Below are 17108 nucleotides of genomic sequence, written 5' to 3'. Positions count from 1 at the left end.
CAACAGTATAGATATTAATTTAATTAGCACCTTCAGAAATTAAAAATACAATTTACTACACTGAACTATTCTGAATCTTCGAGAGACTGCAAGATCTAGTATAATATAAACCACCTGTACTTCTGTTTATATCATTTATGTCAAATATTCTTGATTTCTCTGCAGTCTACAGGCTTTTTTTTTTTTTTTAACCATTTTTAGAATCACAACACAACATACAAATTATGGCCTTTTTTTTCGTCCACATTCCTAAAACTTACATATGCTAGCATCTAAAAGCACAGTTAGTTATAAAGCTGGCTTGTGTCTGCTAATACAGCTTTCCAAGACTCTTATCCTTAAAATTATAGGACTTAAGAGAACGAGCCAAGTTTAACACACTGATGATGGATCAACACTTTGTAACACAAGCACATGTTATAAAACTCATGCTCTGTAATTCACATTTACTAAACCTCACACACAGCCAGGAAGAATACTTCTTTAGGACATTAAGTGCATTTTGAACAAAAATGTAATTGAGAACTGACTGATGTGGAATAAACAATTGTGTCTCAAGCTGTGGCTGTGTCTCACATGAGATAGTGGATAAAATTAGGATAATAATGGTGCAGAAATAGACTTGGCTCTTTGGGTGACTGGCTACAGAGGCAGAAACTGGAACTCCAAAACCCAAACATGATTCAAATATGATAATATTTTCCAAATAATTACTACTTGAATTGGTAGAGCATTCATGAAAACCTTATTAAATTTGTGTTTTATCCCTCAATAAATGTTTCTAAAACACTTTCACGTGATGTAAAACAGTCCTTACACACTTTTGTCTCTTCTAGTTGTTTATGTGCACTTTCTTCTCAGACTGCCCTGTGCTACCCATGACTACACAACATTAAGGAACAGGTCTTGAAGTGACTGATTTCTTCCAAACAATTCAGTCTGCTTGCCCAACACTAAGTACTAACTTAGTCTGAAAGATAACATCAAAATTTTACAGTAGCAGTCAAATTCTAGTAGGAAGAAAAGAAATACAAGTATGTACAACTGGAATCCTTAACAACGTAGAGGTGAACATCTTTTTTGATGATACACTGGAACAGAAAGATATTATTTTTATCTACAAATTACTTAAAACAGAAAAATGGATTCTGGAAACAGAAGAAAGGTATTTTGTTCAAACATTCCTACCTTTGCTTTGGATGACAAGCCACGTAAGTTGAGCCGAGCTGAAGAAAGTATCTGTAAAGCTTCCTGATAATTAGATTTGTGCTTGCTGCATTTTATAGCAACTAGAATCCAAACAGAAAAGAGAAGGACCACAAAAAAAAATAAATTAATTGTATCAATAAACTTTAAAACAGCATTTAATTAAAAATACGTTGACACTTTCCATACATAGTGTTTGAATGCAATATCCTAAAAAAGAAACTCAAAGAAAAGGAATGACAGCTAATTTGGGGAAAATCACTCTAGACCCAGTCTATGACTAAAGGAATCCTTCTTAAACATGAATATTACAGCACAGAATGAATAGTCCTCCTGAGTTTAACTTCTGTCCATCTCCCACCTATGAAGTATACACACAACCATCCTGGAGATGTTGATATAGCACTGTCAATCAAAAGTGACAATTTGAGGACTGAATGAACTACTGATGCATTTTCACTTGTACTATGAAATTCTTAGACCATGAAATACATTGGTAAACATGGAGTCAATTGTGTTTACCATTCATAATGTTTGTTGACTCACCTAACACAATCTCTACTTCATTTCAAGTCTGGCATGTTCTGTGTTAGAAGGCTCCCAAAAGTAGGAATAAATATAATGGATAAGGTATAATTTTATGACTTTGCTAATTTTATTACTTTGCTTAATAAATATTTGCTACACTCTTCACGTATAACATTAACTCTTCTCAGGTAGAACATACCATGTGCAATCTCTATGGCTCCTTTCACCACTTCCTTAAAAGAAGAAACATCGTTCTCCCAGCCACTTGATTGAATTTCACATTTATGTGCCTTTGTAAGACACTGCAGTGACTGCAAGGAGAGAAAAAAAATATCACTGTGCATGATAACAAACTAGGAGACTAATTTAGTTTTAAGTAGCTATGAAGTTGATGCTCAGTCTAGAAAACAAATGCATTTTACTGTGTTTGATTTTCTTTGAGTTGGAGTAGTATCCTTCTCCACAACGGTAAGCACCAGCTGTAACACAGATGTTCTTCACTGATATTGTATCTCAAGTATGACAGGCATATAAAGTAACATGTGTCTAATTTTTATCTTTTAAAAATCTGTCTAGACTGATGGATGTGACCCATGTTTGCCAAGTCATCATAATTAAATGCACATGAAAAAGTGGAAGATACTTGTACTTACACTTGGAATACCGATTTTGTAACTATTAAATGCATAACTGAAAACATCAAAGCTTTCTTTCTATATATGTATTTTTGATGAGTATATATTTTACAGACATCTATTAGTTGTCATACTGCACTGGTTCTCACTGTAAACAGGAAAAATGAAGAAAATAATTGTAACCAATATGGCAGGAGCAACCCATTAAGAAAACAAGTATAACAAAAAGCATGAAAGACACATGAAAAGTAAAGGAAAGCTTTTGTTTTCCTGTGGTTTAAGGACAAGAAATAATAAAATCTGCCAACTCATCTCATTATTGTAATTTTTGTTTATAACAAAACTGGACAACGGAAATCTGGTGATGTAATACGAGAATTAGTACTCCATTACCCAGAAGAAATAAACAGTTAATGAGTGAAATTAGTTATATTTGTATTTAAGGAGGTTATGGATAGAAGTCAGGACATACCACAGCCCAAAATGATAAGCATAATTCATAGAATAATCTAAATTCAAAATTCACAGAATAATACAAAAATTATTTCATTAAATCCCTTAGCTCACTTCATAAAAGTTCAGTTGGCTAAATCAAAGCACACAAATCAATACAAGGAAAAAAACTGAGAAGCAAGAATCAATTTTTTGCTTTCTTGTTTTGTTTTCTTCCTATAGCATCAGAAATACTAAAAACAAACGCATGTGAAGAGTTGCCTGGCTTGTTTCAATGACAACTCTTCAATCATCTTTTTAAAGAGTTTAAGTATTGTATAATAGGAAAAAAAATATTTCAGTGCAGTACATGTACAAGAGCACAAGAAAGACTTCTGATTGCTGAGCACGGACAGATGAAATACATGTATAAGCTTCTAGGCTGATAAACCCCATATCTTTCTTTCTCCTGTTGGAGTTCCAACATGGCAATTGAACCATTCATGCTGCAAATAGCAGTAAAGATGTATTGAAGTCAAACCAGAGCAAATGATTATTATTATTTTTTTTTTTCCAAAATAGCCTAGGCCACAGTTGGTGGTAGCACTGGACAGCAGAGGCAAGAACTTCCAAGAGAAGGAACAACAGGCTTGTTTACAGCAGTCTGATTTTAATCTGCATGTATCTGAGAAGCAAGTTTTGCTAATGGATGTCAGGGAAGGGAAAGAATTCAAAGCCTGATGGGTTGTTTGTTTGCACTTCTGGATCATGGATTTATCCTGGAATCCTGAAAGGAAACAGCTATGAGCTGGGGAGAGATTAAGGAACAGAAGGTTTTCAGTGACCTGGGTCTGGATCAGCCGACAACTTGAAGGTTGGAAAGACTGGTGGGAAAGGGGTGGACTGGGTTCAGCACAGCAAATAACGTAGTGTTCGATGTGGTGGTAAGTCAGTTGCATAGAAGTTTAAAAAGAAATATGTACTAGGTTAAAGTAAAAAAAAGCAATGGTTTTACACTCCTAAATTGTAACCCCCATCTGACTGTGATTCAACTTACAAAGCACTGTGTTGAATTGTAGCTGTACATGTAGACCCTACTGATTCACGGTGTCAGATGTAACATCAGAACAGAAAGACAAACAAGCAAACAGGAAAAAATAACACCACAGAAAAAAATAACACCACAAAACCCCCTCTATAAATCTGTTCTGTCAGTATTAGTTAAGTGTTAGGTACAACACTAACTAAATATAATTAAATCTGTATTAAATAGGGTATTGCATTATGGAACAAAGGTCAAACTCTGCATTTGTAAGGATATACATGATCCTACGATAGATCTTTTCCATTTCTGTGTCCTATGATGCCACAATATAGTAAATAATACCCTTCCAGAATTCACGGTCCTGAACCCATCATTGTGGGTTGAAAACTGCAATAATACATCCGGAATTTTTCTAAAGTTAACTATATTCACTTAATATCTGACACAAGATGATACTTGTGCCAAATAAATAATCAGTTTTTCACATTTTTACTTTATAATATGGTATCAGTGATATCAGAAAAGCTACCAGTGACTATCTAGTGTATTGTAAATTAGTTTATGCTGTGGCTGTAGACAGTTTTGCTCTGCGGTACCATCACACTATGATATGTGGACATGCACGTAGGCATACCTTAAGTATTTATAAACATGATCAGAGTTTACAGGGCAAGCTAGACCACATGTTCTATAACGAGTCTGATTAGGAAACACAGTTAAATTCCTGTCTACTCTACAAATTGAAACCATGTTTTTTAACTGGGTTAGTGAAAAATACTGTGATGTAACCAGATTCTGATATGATTACATTTATAGTATAGACAGGGCCTCTGCTCGTTTGCATGTCTGAGTAAGAATCTGAGGATATATTACAGGATATTGCAGTGTCTGTATTTCTGAATTCTAAATAGGCCAAATCCCTTTTGTCATTCAGCTGTAAGAAAAAACAAAAAAAAATAGGGAAGAAAAAAGAGGGAGGAATTGGAAGTATCATGGACACTGACAAGGACTAAACAAGACATTTCACAGAGCAGAGCATGAATAAGAAGACATTGTACAAGGCCCAAATAATTACAACTTTAACCCCACAGCACACAATTTGTAGGCCCAGCTATCTGCATAATATACTGGATATCAAGTGACAAGCAACCCTCTAGACTGACTTTTTTGCCCTGGCCAAAGGCATACCCCCATTAGGAAACACATACTGAATGCTGACCTTGTATATTTTCAGCTTCAGTGAAGATCTGATAACCCGTAAGTATTTTTGGAGTGTGCAAGGCTATTTGAATTTTGGAAATTTAACACCAAATGCAAAGCACAGTCTAGCATACAACAAAGTAAACACTTGTAGCACTGCAAAGATGTTATTTTTGGAAAGTGCAATCATCTCAATTACCTAGGAAGTGATAGGAAAAAAGAGATGGAAGTTATCATAGTTAAAAGAGAGACAGGTAAAGAAGAGCCAACAGCTTAACAGGTTAAGAATTACTTAGCAATATCAAGTCCATTTTAAGGTAAGCCAGGACAAAGTACTTTTGCACTGGGAACTCTGAGTAACAGACCACTTCAATGTGCATTTTTCTTCAGAGGTGTCAAAGAAGAATTTAGATGGCTTATGATGCCACTGGATCATGCCATTATGATCTACTTTTTTTTTTCCTGGAGAAGGTACAATATCTTGTCTTCAGAATCGTAGATCCCAATTAAAAATAAAAACATAATATAGCTATTAGATTGCTGCCAAGAAAAGCTTCAATCCAGGACAATGAACATGTATCGAGTTATAATGTTTTAAAATAAAATACTGATAAAAGAGATTGTTTAAAAAATATGAATGTAAAACATCTTGGTCCTGTTAGATAATAAAAATGTGTGGTGTAGAAACACAAGAAACAGAAGATAAGCTTATAGAAACACTAAAGCAAAACATCTGGAACTAGAGCACGTCTTACTATCGTACTTGATTTGCTAGAGGACAATGTACCATAAGTGTGTATCGATAAAAACAAAAATCACATTTACCTTTTCAATATCTTCACTGCTATCACTCTGTCCATTTCCATAAAGTTGGGCATAGAGTCTCCAGATTTCCCCATCATTTGTCACTCGTGAAGTCACTCGGCCCAGGAGCTCTTGCAATTTCCCCTTCAATCCACTTGCTACCTCTCCGGTGCGATCTGCCATCCCATTCACTACTGCCCTGACCAGAATAGCCAGCACCTTAAAAAAAGCATCAGGAAAGTTTTTGTTTCAACTCAAATCAACATCAGTATATATAATGAGTTTCTTGGTATCTCCAGCATTTGGTCTCTATTAATGGATCGGTAAAAAACAAATGTAGAACCATATAGCAAATATAGGGTTATATGAATAATCATATATACATGTATATACGTATATTCTTCATATATATGAAGACATACATTATTAGGGGAGTAATTCAACTAATTTAAACTTCATCTACAAGATTCTATCGTTGGAGAAGATAAAGAGGTGAAAGAGTTAAGATGGAAATGTTGGGTTATCGTGACAGCCTAGTATGCAAGAGGATAGCATAGGAAATTGCAGCAGCATCACAAAGATATTTTTACCTTGTAATATAGCTATAAAAAATATTAGTCAACAGGCTGAACCAGAGCATTTGAGGTGATGGAAGACACTGTTGTTTACAAGACCTTTATTTAGTTGCCTGCAGAAATTGAAAGTTATAAACTGGATGAGATGGAAAATTGGAAGTCAACTGAAGGCTACCCTGGGAAATTCTGTGTTTTATGTATTTCTAGTGAATTACTTGTCAGGTCAGTTCAATCAAACTTTTTACAAGTACTCATTTAATGACTTTACTTTCTGAGTCACTGACTAGAGAATGTGGGATCTGACCTGCAGAAATGCTGAGCACTTGCAGCTGCTCATGAACTTGATGGGAGCCGGGCTTTGCATGTATGAAACGCTACATAACACCAAGTATCCCACAAAAAAAAAAAAAAACAAAAAACACCAAAGCATGAGTCTGGGTCTTGAAGTGGACACAGAATTAGAAGACAGTTTCACTGCACCTCAGTTCCGTCTCATGAAAGTGGAAGCAACAAATGTAAATCAATGAAGGCACTGGATCAAGTTACAAGAAAATTAAACCCAGGTAAGTTAGGGCTTAATGAGAACTACCTTTCCTGTGCAGTACATGAGAGAAATCAGCAAAGAAATAATCTTAACAATAAAAATAAATGTAAGTCTCTTAGGATTTTCATTCAAGAGAGGCAGGTGAAGGGTATACAAACACTCATTTGGCAACTTCAACACTTCAACATTTTTGTCCATAAATTCATATTTACTATGAAACCAAATGAATAACAATACTAATATCAACCAATTAATATGAGTAATTTTCAAAGATTATCAACCACAAACCACAAAAAATATACTGCTACTCTAGCAGAAGTAGGGTGATGGGGCATCCTCACAAACCAAGATTTAGTTTAGTGGCAGCAAGTAAGATAAAAATTATCACAACATCAAAGGATATTACACTTCAAATAAAAACATGTAAGGTTTAGGATTCATGGTGTCATCTTTCCAAAACTTTTCCTATATAGAATGATTCAAGTAACATACATTCTAAGGAATAATTACTGAGTTTAAAGAAATAAGTCCTTTGCAAACAATCAAATCAAAATGTCTGATCTTGTTATGACATAAATGTTTAACAGAAAGTGAAAAAAAAAACCCTCCATCTCCCCATTTTTTTTTTTCAGATTCAACAGCAGAAATATCTGAACATCAGCTAAATGTACCCCCAACACCAAAACTGTAAGAATATATTATGTACAAAATAATAGCCTGTTTTTCTTTTCTATTATAAAGGGCTAGGATTTTGGACTAGGATGATAGAAAATCTGATCAACTATTAATAGTCCAAAAGTTCTGAAATTCATATTACATTCATGTTTTGGAAACTAAGGGAATAAAACCCAGCATTAAACCAATTGGGTGTTGCTTAATTATTTGCTTGAAAAACACAAGCAAGTGCTGATATTTCCATTAGCTTAACATTGTCATGCATAACATAGAAAAGATGCAAGAAGAAACTTTGTGATCTGTTTTGAAAAAGAACTAAAAGCAGTCCTGAGGGTTCATATACGTATGACTTAATTTCTCAAGTTTATGGTAACAAAATTGTTCCTCTAAACCCTAAACATCCAGATGCGTATCACATAGTTATAAAATGTTTTATAGACATATATTTTATTTGCACATGTAAAAAGGTTCCTCAGTCAGTAGGATTTAGTGACTGAAACATAATTCTTATTCTCATAGAGTTCATGCTTTGCTTTCACTTTAATCATAGTAATTTCTCATTTTTCTGTCATTCAGCATGTAAGCATTAGCAGTACAGCATTTAAAGTAAAACCAGCGTGAAAGCCCAGATTAAAGGGTCCATTAAATACTAATGAATGATTAACGCTACTTGGCTGCGCCCAATTGTTCAATAAAGCTATTTAGAATTGCAGGTGAATTGTGCTAATGATCAGGAAGTAGTAGTAGGCTAACGGAGCATTCCATTTTAGACCATTGCCTATTTTAATTTATATCTGAGAGAGTTAAGCTGCCACATACACTGAACTGTTCAAGCAATGCTCTGCTGCCCAGGATCCTACACAAGCAGTAGTGTTCTTTTTTTGTTTTGTTTTGTTTTTGGTTTGCCACTTTTAATGAACTGTGCCCCACATGACCACTGTGCCCACTGTTTGTGGTTAGTATGGCACATCATCTGCATTCTTCTTCCTCCTTTTCTTCTGAGAATGACTGTTTACCAGAAACTAAATAAAAGACCACATGGGGACACAACCTTAGACATACATGTACTAACGAACACAATTGTTCTTAAATGCTATGATCAGTTAGTCTCACTCCACAATTGTTCTCAAACAGTTCCTTTCATATAAAAATTCACTTCAAACTATTTTTAGAAGCTTAACTAATGCAAATCAAGCTTGACTGTGCTCAAGAAAAGAACTCTCAGATACCAGATCCAAAATGACAACTCTGTAGTCTGTGAGCTCTCCCTATGCCCCTCCCAAATTTAACTTTTATAATAGAGACAATTGTCATTAGTGAGCTACTTAAAAGGAAGAGGACTTCAAGAAGTACCAACCCTCTCTCCTGAAAATCCCCTTGGAACATTCCCTTGCAGCCTTTTATTAGGAATGGGTCTGTCAATATGAACCACTGAAGTGAGGATGACATTTGATGGGAAGGGTAAGAGAAAATGTGTTAGATTCTCAAGAGCACAGAGCTGCAGAGCAACTATATTGTCCATACTTCTGAATTCATATTCTTTGACAGTACAAGATGAAAATCTGTTTTCTGAAAGCATAGCTAAACAGTTTTTCCACCTGCAAAATAATTTTGTTACTTACAGAACTGCAACTTTCCAAGTAAAAAAGTATTTCTTGTTTCCACAAGCATGTATGTTGCAAAGCCGTGTCATTAGCAGTTGCAGAAATTTCTTGGCTGCATTTACAGCCTCAGACTAATATTTCAGAGGCTAAGAAGACAGAACAAGCTTTCCCCTCAGGTTCTTTCCAATGACTCATCTACTAGCTGAAGGTATAGATAATTCAATGAGTAAAAGTTGTCAAGGTGTATTTCTCAGTAAGTTCATGAATATAAAAGCAAATATAGAAATCTAAAGAATTTTAAGAACCAGTAAAAGGGAGGTAAGAGAGCATGCTTTAAATACTATAAGGGACTACTAGGAAACAGGGACTTTTGATAACTACTTCCCCTGCTGTAATGTTTTACTGTATTGTTGATCATTTATAAAGAGCCCTTCTGTTTCTCCTTATTAAGTTCTGCCTGCAGAATCTGTACATACTTACATTCAGCCTCACGATATCCTGATCTCAGAACCTTTGCCACAAGGATAACATAATTTCATTACTGGAATAACTTAAACGCAAAATTTCTCAAAGCTGCATTCTGAACTCAGAAGTCTGGTGCAGAAAAACAGCAATGACATAACAGAAGTCACAGAGGAAGATATAAATGCCTTACTGTTATTGGAAGAAATCAGTGATTTACAAATATGACTGGATACTATGCTGAAATTAAATATATATATATCTATGTATCTGCTGTAATTACACAAACCAAGGACATTTCAGATTATAAATCTTCAAGCGCACACTCTTACTCGATGCATTCAGTCTCCCAAAAGGAATCCTGCAACACTGATTGGGCTATAAGTGTTTTGTATATGAAGGTCCAATGACTGTTTTCTGTTTTCACAAAGAATTGCAATGAATTAGCACTGGAAGAAACGGGTTAAATTCGAGTATTTATTCTTTTGTGTGTCTGCATTTTCTTCCTCTCTCTAAATGTCTGCATTTTTTTCCTCTCTCTAAATTCCTACCTTCTGTTTAACTATTTTTTGGCTTAGTAGTGTATCAATTAAAATCTGTGACTCCTACAAATACTGAATATAACCTGAGAGAAGAGAACATAATCTCTGTTCCGGATTATTAAGAGCCATCGTTCTGCCTATAATGCGTTCATCAATTCCTATCTATGAAAAATATCTCACCTTCAAAGGCTCTTCTGTGGAATTTTCAAAAACAGTGGAAAGGCTCGCATAACTTACATTATTCCTGATACTGACATATGCAGGAACAATGTGGAAAGATAGGGTTTTGCACTGCCTTTTATTTAAGAATAGACCTGAAAACTGCCAGGTTCATTTGTCCTTTTACATTGTCTGAAACAATCTGGATGCAAAGGTTTTCCTGTTTGTCCATTTTTTAGATACTTAAGACCTACAGTCCAGATATCAAAAATTTAAATGGCTTGCCTACGTAACTTCATTGGTATGTGTACTATCATTACTGATACAATTATCAGCAGTATTCTCAGCCTCACAAGAAGAAACATAGAATCACTTACTATGAAAATGAAAACCTCCCCACCTGTGTATCCTTGTACTTTTCTCTTAAGTCCATAAGCCGGTGATAAGCTTTAATTGCTTCTGAAAACTCTCCAACATCTGTACTGGTGAGAAGATAGTTCTCCCAAATTTGCCAGTGTTCATAGTTGCACTTGAGTGCTTCCTGGAGGGTTCGAAATGCTTTGATTCTAAATAATAATAAAAAAAAGAAGAAAAAGAAATAAGATTCTATACAAATGTATGAAAATCAATTGTCATTCTATCAACTAAAAGGCAGTCTATTTTTAAAAATCTGTTTAAAAAACAACGCAATGTAAAAATAATAGTTCACAATTTATAATACTGATACTTCCTTGTCTTCTCTTGCCAACCTTCCATCAGTTCACTCCACAGTATGCTCTGTTGTCTTATCTAGCTTACCTCTATGTTAGCTCTCAACTACATTTTGGCAAAGTTACGTACGCAGAATGCAAAAATTCACTGTAATTGTGCCATCTATGTTGATATTTTCATTCTTGAATTTTTAACTGAAACCATGAGAAAATAACATTACACTACAAGTGCAGAACACATTAAAAATAACTTTAAATCTCAGCTTTGCAACTTTTTTTGGTTTGTTTTTGGAAAAATTTGTTTTTCCACAACTGAGGTCATGGCAGGTGCAGAATGACACGGACTGTTTTCATCTTAGAAATGGTGACAAGATACCAAAGGGATGGGATGCAGATCCTATTCCTCAAATCATTACCCTTGCTACACTACAAGTCCTCCAGGTTCTCAAAATGAATCTCCTATGTAATCATATGATGGAGTATCTCTATCCAGTGCAACACTTGAACCAGTTCCTATGCAAACAGGAGCCAGTACACAGCACCAGTGCGCTATGCTGTCTTGGAAACCAGGAATCTCTCACCCAAAGGACAGAGGAACAGCCTGTTTGTTTTGAAAAAAATGAGATCTAAATTTCAAAGACCTCATAGAAAATTATCAGGTGAACTGAATATTAGATTCCAGTTTCATCACTTTTTTTTTTAATTAAGGAAATTCAGAATACATAAAGTGTGTGGACTCTTAAAAAAAAAAAAAACAAATCCAAAACACAACAAAATGCCTTTCATTTGGGTGTCAGCAAGCTGTTTGCATAGTGTCTTCAAAAAACTTACACATTTTCTATTTCTCTGTTGAATTACACTGCTAAGCCTTAACCAAATGAGCAACTCTTGGGTGGGACTGATTTAAAAGCCTGGCTGGAGCAAAAGAAAACAATTAGCTTTAATATCTTATTTTTCTTTTCCTTTTTCTCAGTCCTCTCTCCCCCATGCTTTTTTTTTTTTCTCCTTTTTTTTGTTGTTGTTAGTAGGCTTTAAAAATAAGTGAACGCATTTACCACTGCTTTTCTCCCCCCAAGTAAGTTATACTGAAGCAAGCTACAACAAACACACTCTGTTTTCAAAGTGAAATAAACAAAATCATACACAATCTTTATGTATGAGTGATTAGAGAAGTAATATATTTCAAGTATCTATTCCAGAGCAAATAGAGGACACACACAGCTATTAGCATATAAAACTATCTTATGGTTTCTTCTACACATATTCCTCTCCAACATGATTTACATGGAAAAAAGGTCAAAAGCTACCCCTCTTTACTGTTTTTGATGTTACATTTAGCACATTAAATCACAAGAGCAGATTCACAATCACAATAAAGTGAAACTGATCGTTTAGTAGTGTTTCAGCCTCATAATTGATGAATGAAAATGATTTTGATTAAAGATACTTTTATGAATCAAGCATAAGCCAATACACTGAGCACTTAACATCCTCTCAAATTCTATGCGAAAGGAAGAGCAATCTATCAGAAGCAGTCTAAGATAAAAAACACATTGAGGAAAGTGATTTTGGAATGAATGTGCAATCACGTTATTTTCAAAAAGGCTACAGAAAAATTAATAGAGGAAGAACTGTATAATTTTATAATTAAATTGTGCATTCTTAAGGCACTGCTGAAGATGCAGGAAACTAATGAAAAGGTAAAACAAGCTTTTGACTTCTACTATACTTTTTAGCCTTAAGCAGTCATTCAACCTTCACTTTCTCTTCCCTCCATTAACATATCTAATCATCTCTTGAATTTATTTCCAATATTAGTTCCCACATTTGCATCATATGCTGATGTTCCTTATATGTAAACTTACTATTCTTTCTCTTTCTTGTTTTTCCTCATGACTGCATAACTGTATAAACTGATACCAGATTTTAACTTGTTTGTTTGTTTGTTTTTTAAATCTTATTTTATTATTTCATTCTTTGGGAATGAGTCAATTTGAAAATTCTTCTTAAATATTAAGTTCCTGCAGGAAAAGTGTCTAAAGTAATTTTTATTGCATTGAGTTGAAATACAAAATAAGAAATGTAGTCCATTTAGGTCAAAACTTCTTGTACTAATGCTTAAATTGGAAGGAAAAGAACAAGTGAGCTTTTATGTGTGTAGGCCTCCATCTGCTTTCATAACTTGAAAAATAAATGGCATGTTTTCCCTTAAATCTCCTGAGATAAATGTAGTACGAATTGACATAGACTTGAATATATGGTTTGTTTGAAATGGACATATCTGTCTAAAATAATCAAATTAGTTTCCAAATTTAATATGAATGTTTTGCACTAGTTATACTTACTACACCATAAATAAGTTTAACAAAAAAAGTGTAGTCTTAGAAGCTGCTACTTTTATACAGATTATGAAAACACATTTATGGCAAAATGAAGTTATCAACGATCCAACCCAAGAGAGAGAACTGAAGGGACAGAAATTATGAAAATAGAGTTAAGCACATTATGAAGACAAAAAACAATGTCAAAAAGAAAAGGAAATCCCAATTATTTGTTTTGGAAGCAGTAACATCTAATCCTTTTGAAGTACTTACTTCTGTTTTAATCTGATATATGCAGTTGATAAATTGTTCCAGGCCTCAGCATTCTACAACAACAAAAGTACCACCAGAAAAATTATTTACTTGATAAAAATATGTAAATTAAACTACTGTGAAGTACCAGTTTTGCTAATCATGCGTATTATCACACATTAATATATCATGTGTGCTACAAGGCAGTCAAAATGCTACATTAAAATGGAAAATACTGCATGAAAACATAAATAAATATATATTACTGATTATAGCAACATTTGGGAATATGTCTTTAACAGTCTTCTGTTTGGAATACACTGTGTTAGCTCTTGCCTCCCTCTGGTTTAAACCATAAAGAGGCATCCTTCACTTGGACCTAACTGGAATGGATCGAGAGGTCACTGCTGCCAGCAGCTGATCACTTCTCACCACTTGGAAGCTACTAACCTACACCTCTTTAGTAGGGAAATAAGATCATCTGAATGTCCCCAAACGTATCTCTTGCAAAACTATCAGGGTCAGTTCCAAGTGCTTATCAATGGCTTTAGCTGAAAAGGATTGCACAGTGCTTTATCATTTTTCTGGTAAAACCAGCAAAGCTCTGCTCTGTGTACAGTACATGTATCATGTACACGCTTGCCTCATGCATCCAGAAAAAAATGGCCAAAAAAGGTCCATTCTCCTTGTGCTCACAAACTAGACAGTAACAAATTTATCTGTCATCCAATCGCTTATTTGACTTGTTTCCCCCCACACAAAAGCATTTAATTACTTAGAGGACTAAGTATTTTATTTCGGTGTTTTATCTCTCCTTGTGTTCTACTCTTTCCCTTTTCCCTCTGTTTCAGCAATGTATGCAAGCATAAAGGAATTTTCTGGTCATTTTCTGCGTATTTTGACATTCACACACAGCTATTTGGACAAAGTTAAGTTTTGGGCAACTATTTTTATGATGCCTCATGACAAAAATATATCCTTTATGTAAAAGTTTAATTTATTCAGAGGGCTAAAGTTTAAAGAAGTTTTTCATTATTGCTTTGCTTGTTTATAATGAAAACATCCTTGTTGCTTTTAGATAAGCCATCTGAATTGCTTGTTGAAATGTACATACATCTGGTTCCAATGTCACACAGCGCTGAAATGCTTTGGCAGCACCTTCATAGCCTTCTAAAGCAATGTATGCACAGCCCAAGGAAAACCATACACCTAGCTGGAGAGAAAAATGAATGATTACATATACACATACATATTTCTACACAAAAGTTTTACCTTTATACTCAGAACCACATAATTCTTATTCATTTTACTTGATTTTCAGCTATAGTACATCAGAATAAATAACAACCTGCATGCAGAATATAGGAAAACTTTAAAGTTTTAATATATATGGATAAACGAGTGTTCTACAGAGACCACTTAACCACACATGAAGTGCTCTTTAACAGCCTGTCTTCATTTAGAGAGTAAAGTGACAACTGCTCATAGGTTTGTACATTTTGCTTTAACTTGTGAAAAATTCATATTCACTGCATATCATTATAATTAGGTCAAATACTAAGAAACCTATTTCAGGGAACCTACATTTTACAAGAAACTTTTCTGACATTTCTGATAAGGTTGTTGGCTCACATACAGGGCGCTGTTTACCCCTATAGATTAATTGTGAACTCCATAGCAGGTATTTTATACAGCTCTGTCCAGACCTGTGTCATTACTCTTAGCCTCTCAGCCCTAACTTAGAATCAGCAAGAACATCTGATCCACCTGGGTTAATCAGAGTTGCCTGCTATACAGTCTATAGTTAATCTGCTTCACAACTTTGCTTAGATCCCAGCACGTAAATACATCGCGTCCATCACTGTCGGATCTGGCAGCCAGGTGGGCGGTCTTCAATATATCAAGAAAAGAACTCAACAAGCTTTGCAATAAAGATCTTTTTTTTTGCATTTGGGAGTGTATTTGGAATGACTGATCACGTGGATGTATTAACAGGCTAAGGTGGTTCTGCTAATTATACCCGGCCTGTGCAAACATGAAACATCTACTTTTCAGCATTGTCAGCCTGTCACCTTTCATGATCCTTAAATTCATCACTCTGAGAAGAAACTGCATATGAACAGACAACCATTTGTTTCCCAAATCTCAGAGGGGAAAACTTATAGGAAATAAATTTAGTCCAGTTTCATTTTTGAGTCACTTTTATCCATCCAGTTTCCAGAAGACCAGCACCAACATTCCCACATGGCAGCTACCTTATTAACTCACCTTTCTCTGCTTTCTAGATTGACAACTACCTGGACAAGAACAGTGAGGTAAGAGACTGGAGGAATCAAATATGAAACTGAAGGCTAGCTACAACACTATAGCAAAGGATATAGTTAAATTGTGCCTCTGTCAAGAGCAACAAAAAGAAGTCATTGCATTTATTCTTCAAACAAATAATTACACCACAGATTCCCTTCTGGCCTTGTACTTCCAGCATCTGATTGACTAAAACGTCCACCATTTTAATTTCCGAGTCATTTCTGAGGATGATGATGAGCAGCTGCATCTCTCAGCTTAAGCTGCGCATAAGGCCTATCAATCCTTAAGCTTGCCAACCTTTTTCTCAAAGAAAACTCACAACATAAGGAGAAAGTAAAATGATCTCTGTGGAGAAAAGCTATATGAGCAGGCACCAAGCAAAAGCTTTTTTTTTTTTTTGTAATTTTGGTAATTTAAAACAAAATATTTTGCCTAGCAGTAACTATGCATGAAGATTTCAATTGAACGGAATAAAAAATATCTGCGAATTGCCCATACTGGAGAAGGTTGGGAAAGGTCTCCAGAAGAGATGCTAAATGAACAGTGAGATGGAAAGTCTCTGGAGTAGGAATTAAGACAAGGAGCTAAGTTGCTGTGGTATGGGGGCACAAAATATACAGCAAATGGAATGGGTCATGCAGATAGAAAAATGCTGCCATATGGTAAAGAAAACTTCAGCATCAATTATAAGTAATTAACTGCATAAATGAACAACAGGACTGGTGCAGATTAAAATTTCAGGCCTTAGTTGGGAAAAAAAACAAACAATATAAAGACTGCATCTCCAGATACTTGACTAAAATGGAGAATGTAACATACTGAGAAAGCTGTGAAAGTAGAAAACTCTGAAAATACAGGGAGATTTAAATTACTCCAGTAATTTAATTTACATTCAGTAAATAACAATGAATGCAGTTCCAAGACTAAAATTTTATAAAAAAGTTAGTCAGAAGATAATACTTATCTTGATTCTGATCATTATGAATGATCAGGTTCACAAGGCTACCATACAAAAGATGCTTTGTAACTACTTTGATTCAAGAGTCCTTCAAAAACAACGGCAGAATATTTAATATAGAAGATGCTATTTTTAAGTGCTGCTTAAAA

General features: G+C 34.7%; 1 protein-coding gene across 2 annotated transcripts in view; it reads right to left on the bottom strand.

Moving 5' to 3' along the window:
- The window catches only part of TTC27 (tetratricopeptide repeat domain 27), a 113151-nt gene that overhangs the window by 2322 nt on the left and 93721 nt on the right, over positions 1-17108 (bottom strand). For both annotated transcript variants that reach the window (XM_068676467.1, XM_068676468.1), the window contains exons 14-19: positions 14809-14907; positions 13716-13768; positions 10812-10977; positions 5872-6069; positions 1934-2045; positions 1189-1289 (exon numbers count right to left, since the gene is read on the bottom strand). In XM_068676467.1, the coding sequence (XP_068532568.1) occupies positions 1189-1289; positions 1934-2045; positions 5872-6069; positions 10812-10977; positions 13716-13768; positions 14809-14907 (729 nt within the window). The remainder of the gene's footprint in view (positions 1-1188; positions 1290-1933; positions 2046-5871; positions 6070-10811; positions 10978-13715; positions 13769-14808; positions 14908-17108) is intronic.

This window comes from Anas acuta, chromosome 3 (genome assembly GCF_963932015.1).
Source record: "Anas acuta chromosome 3, bAnaAcu1.1, whole genome shotgun sequence".
Taxonomy (NCBI): Eukaryota; Metazoa; Chordata; class Aves; order Anseriformes; family Anatidae; genus Anas; species Anas acuta.
This window is presented reverse-complemented; position numbering and strand designations above follow the sequence as displayed.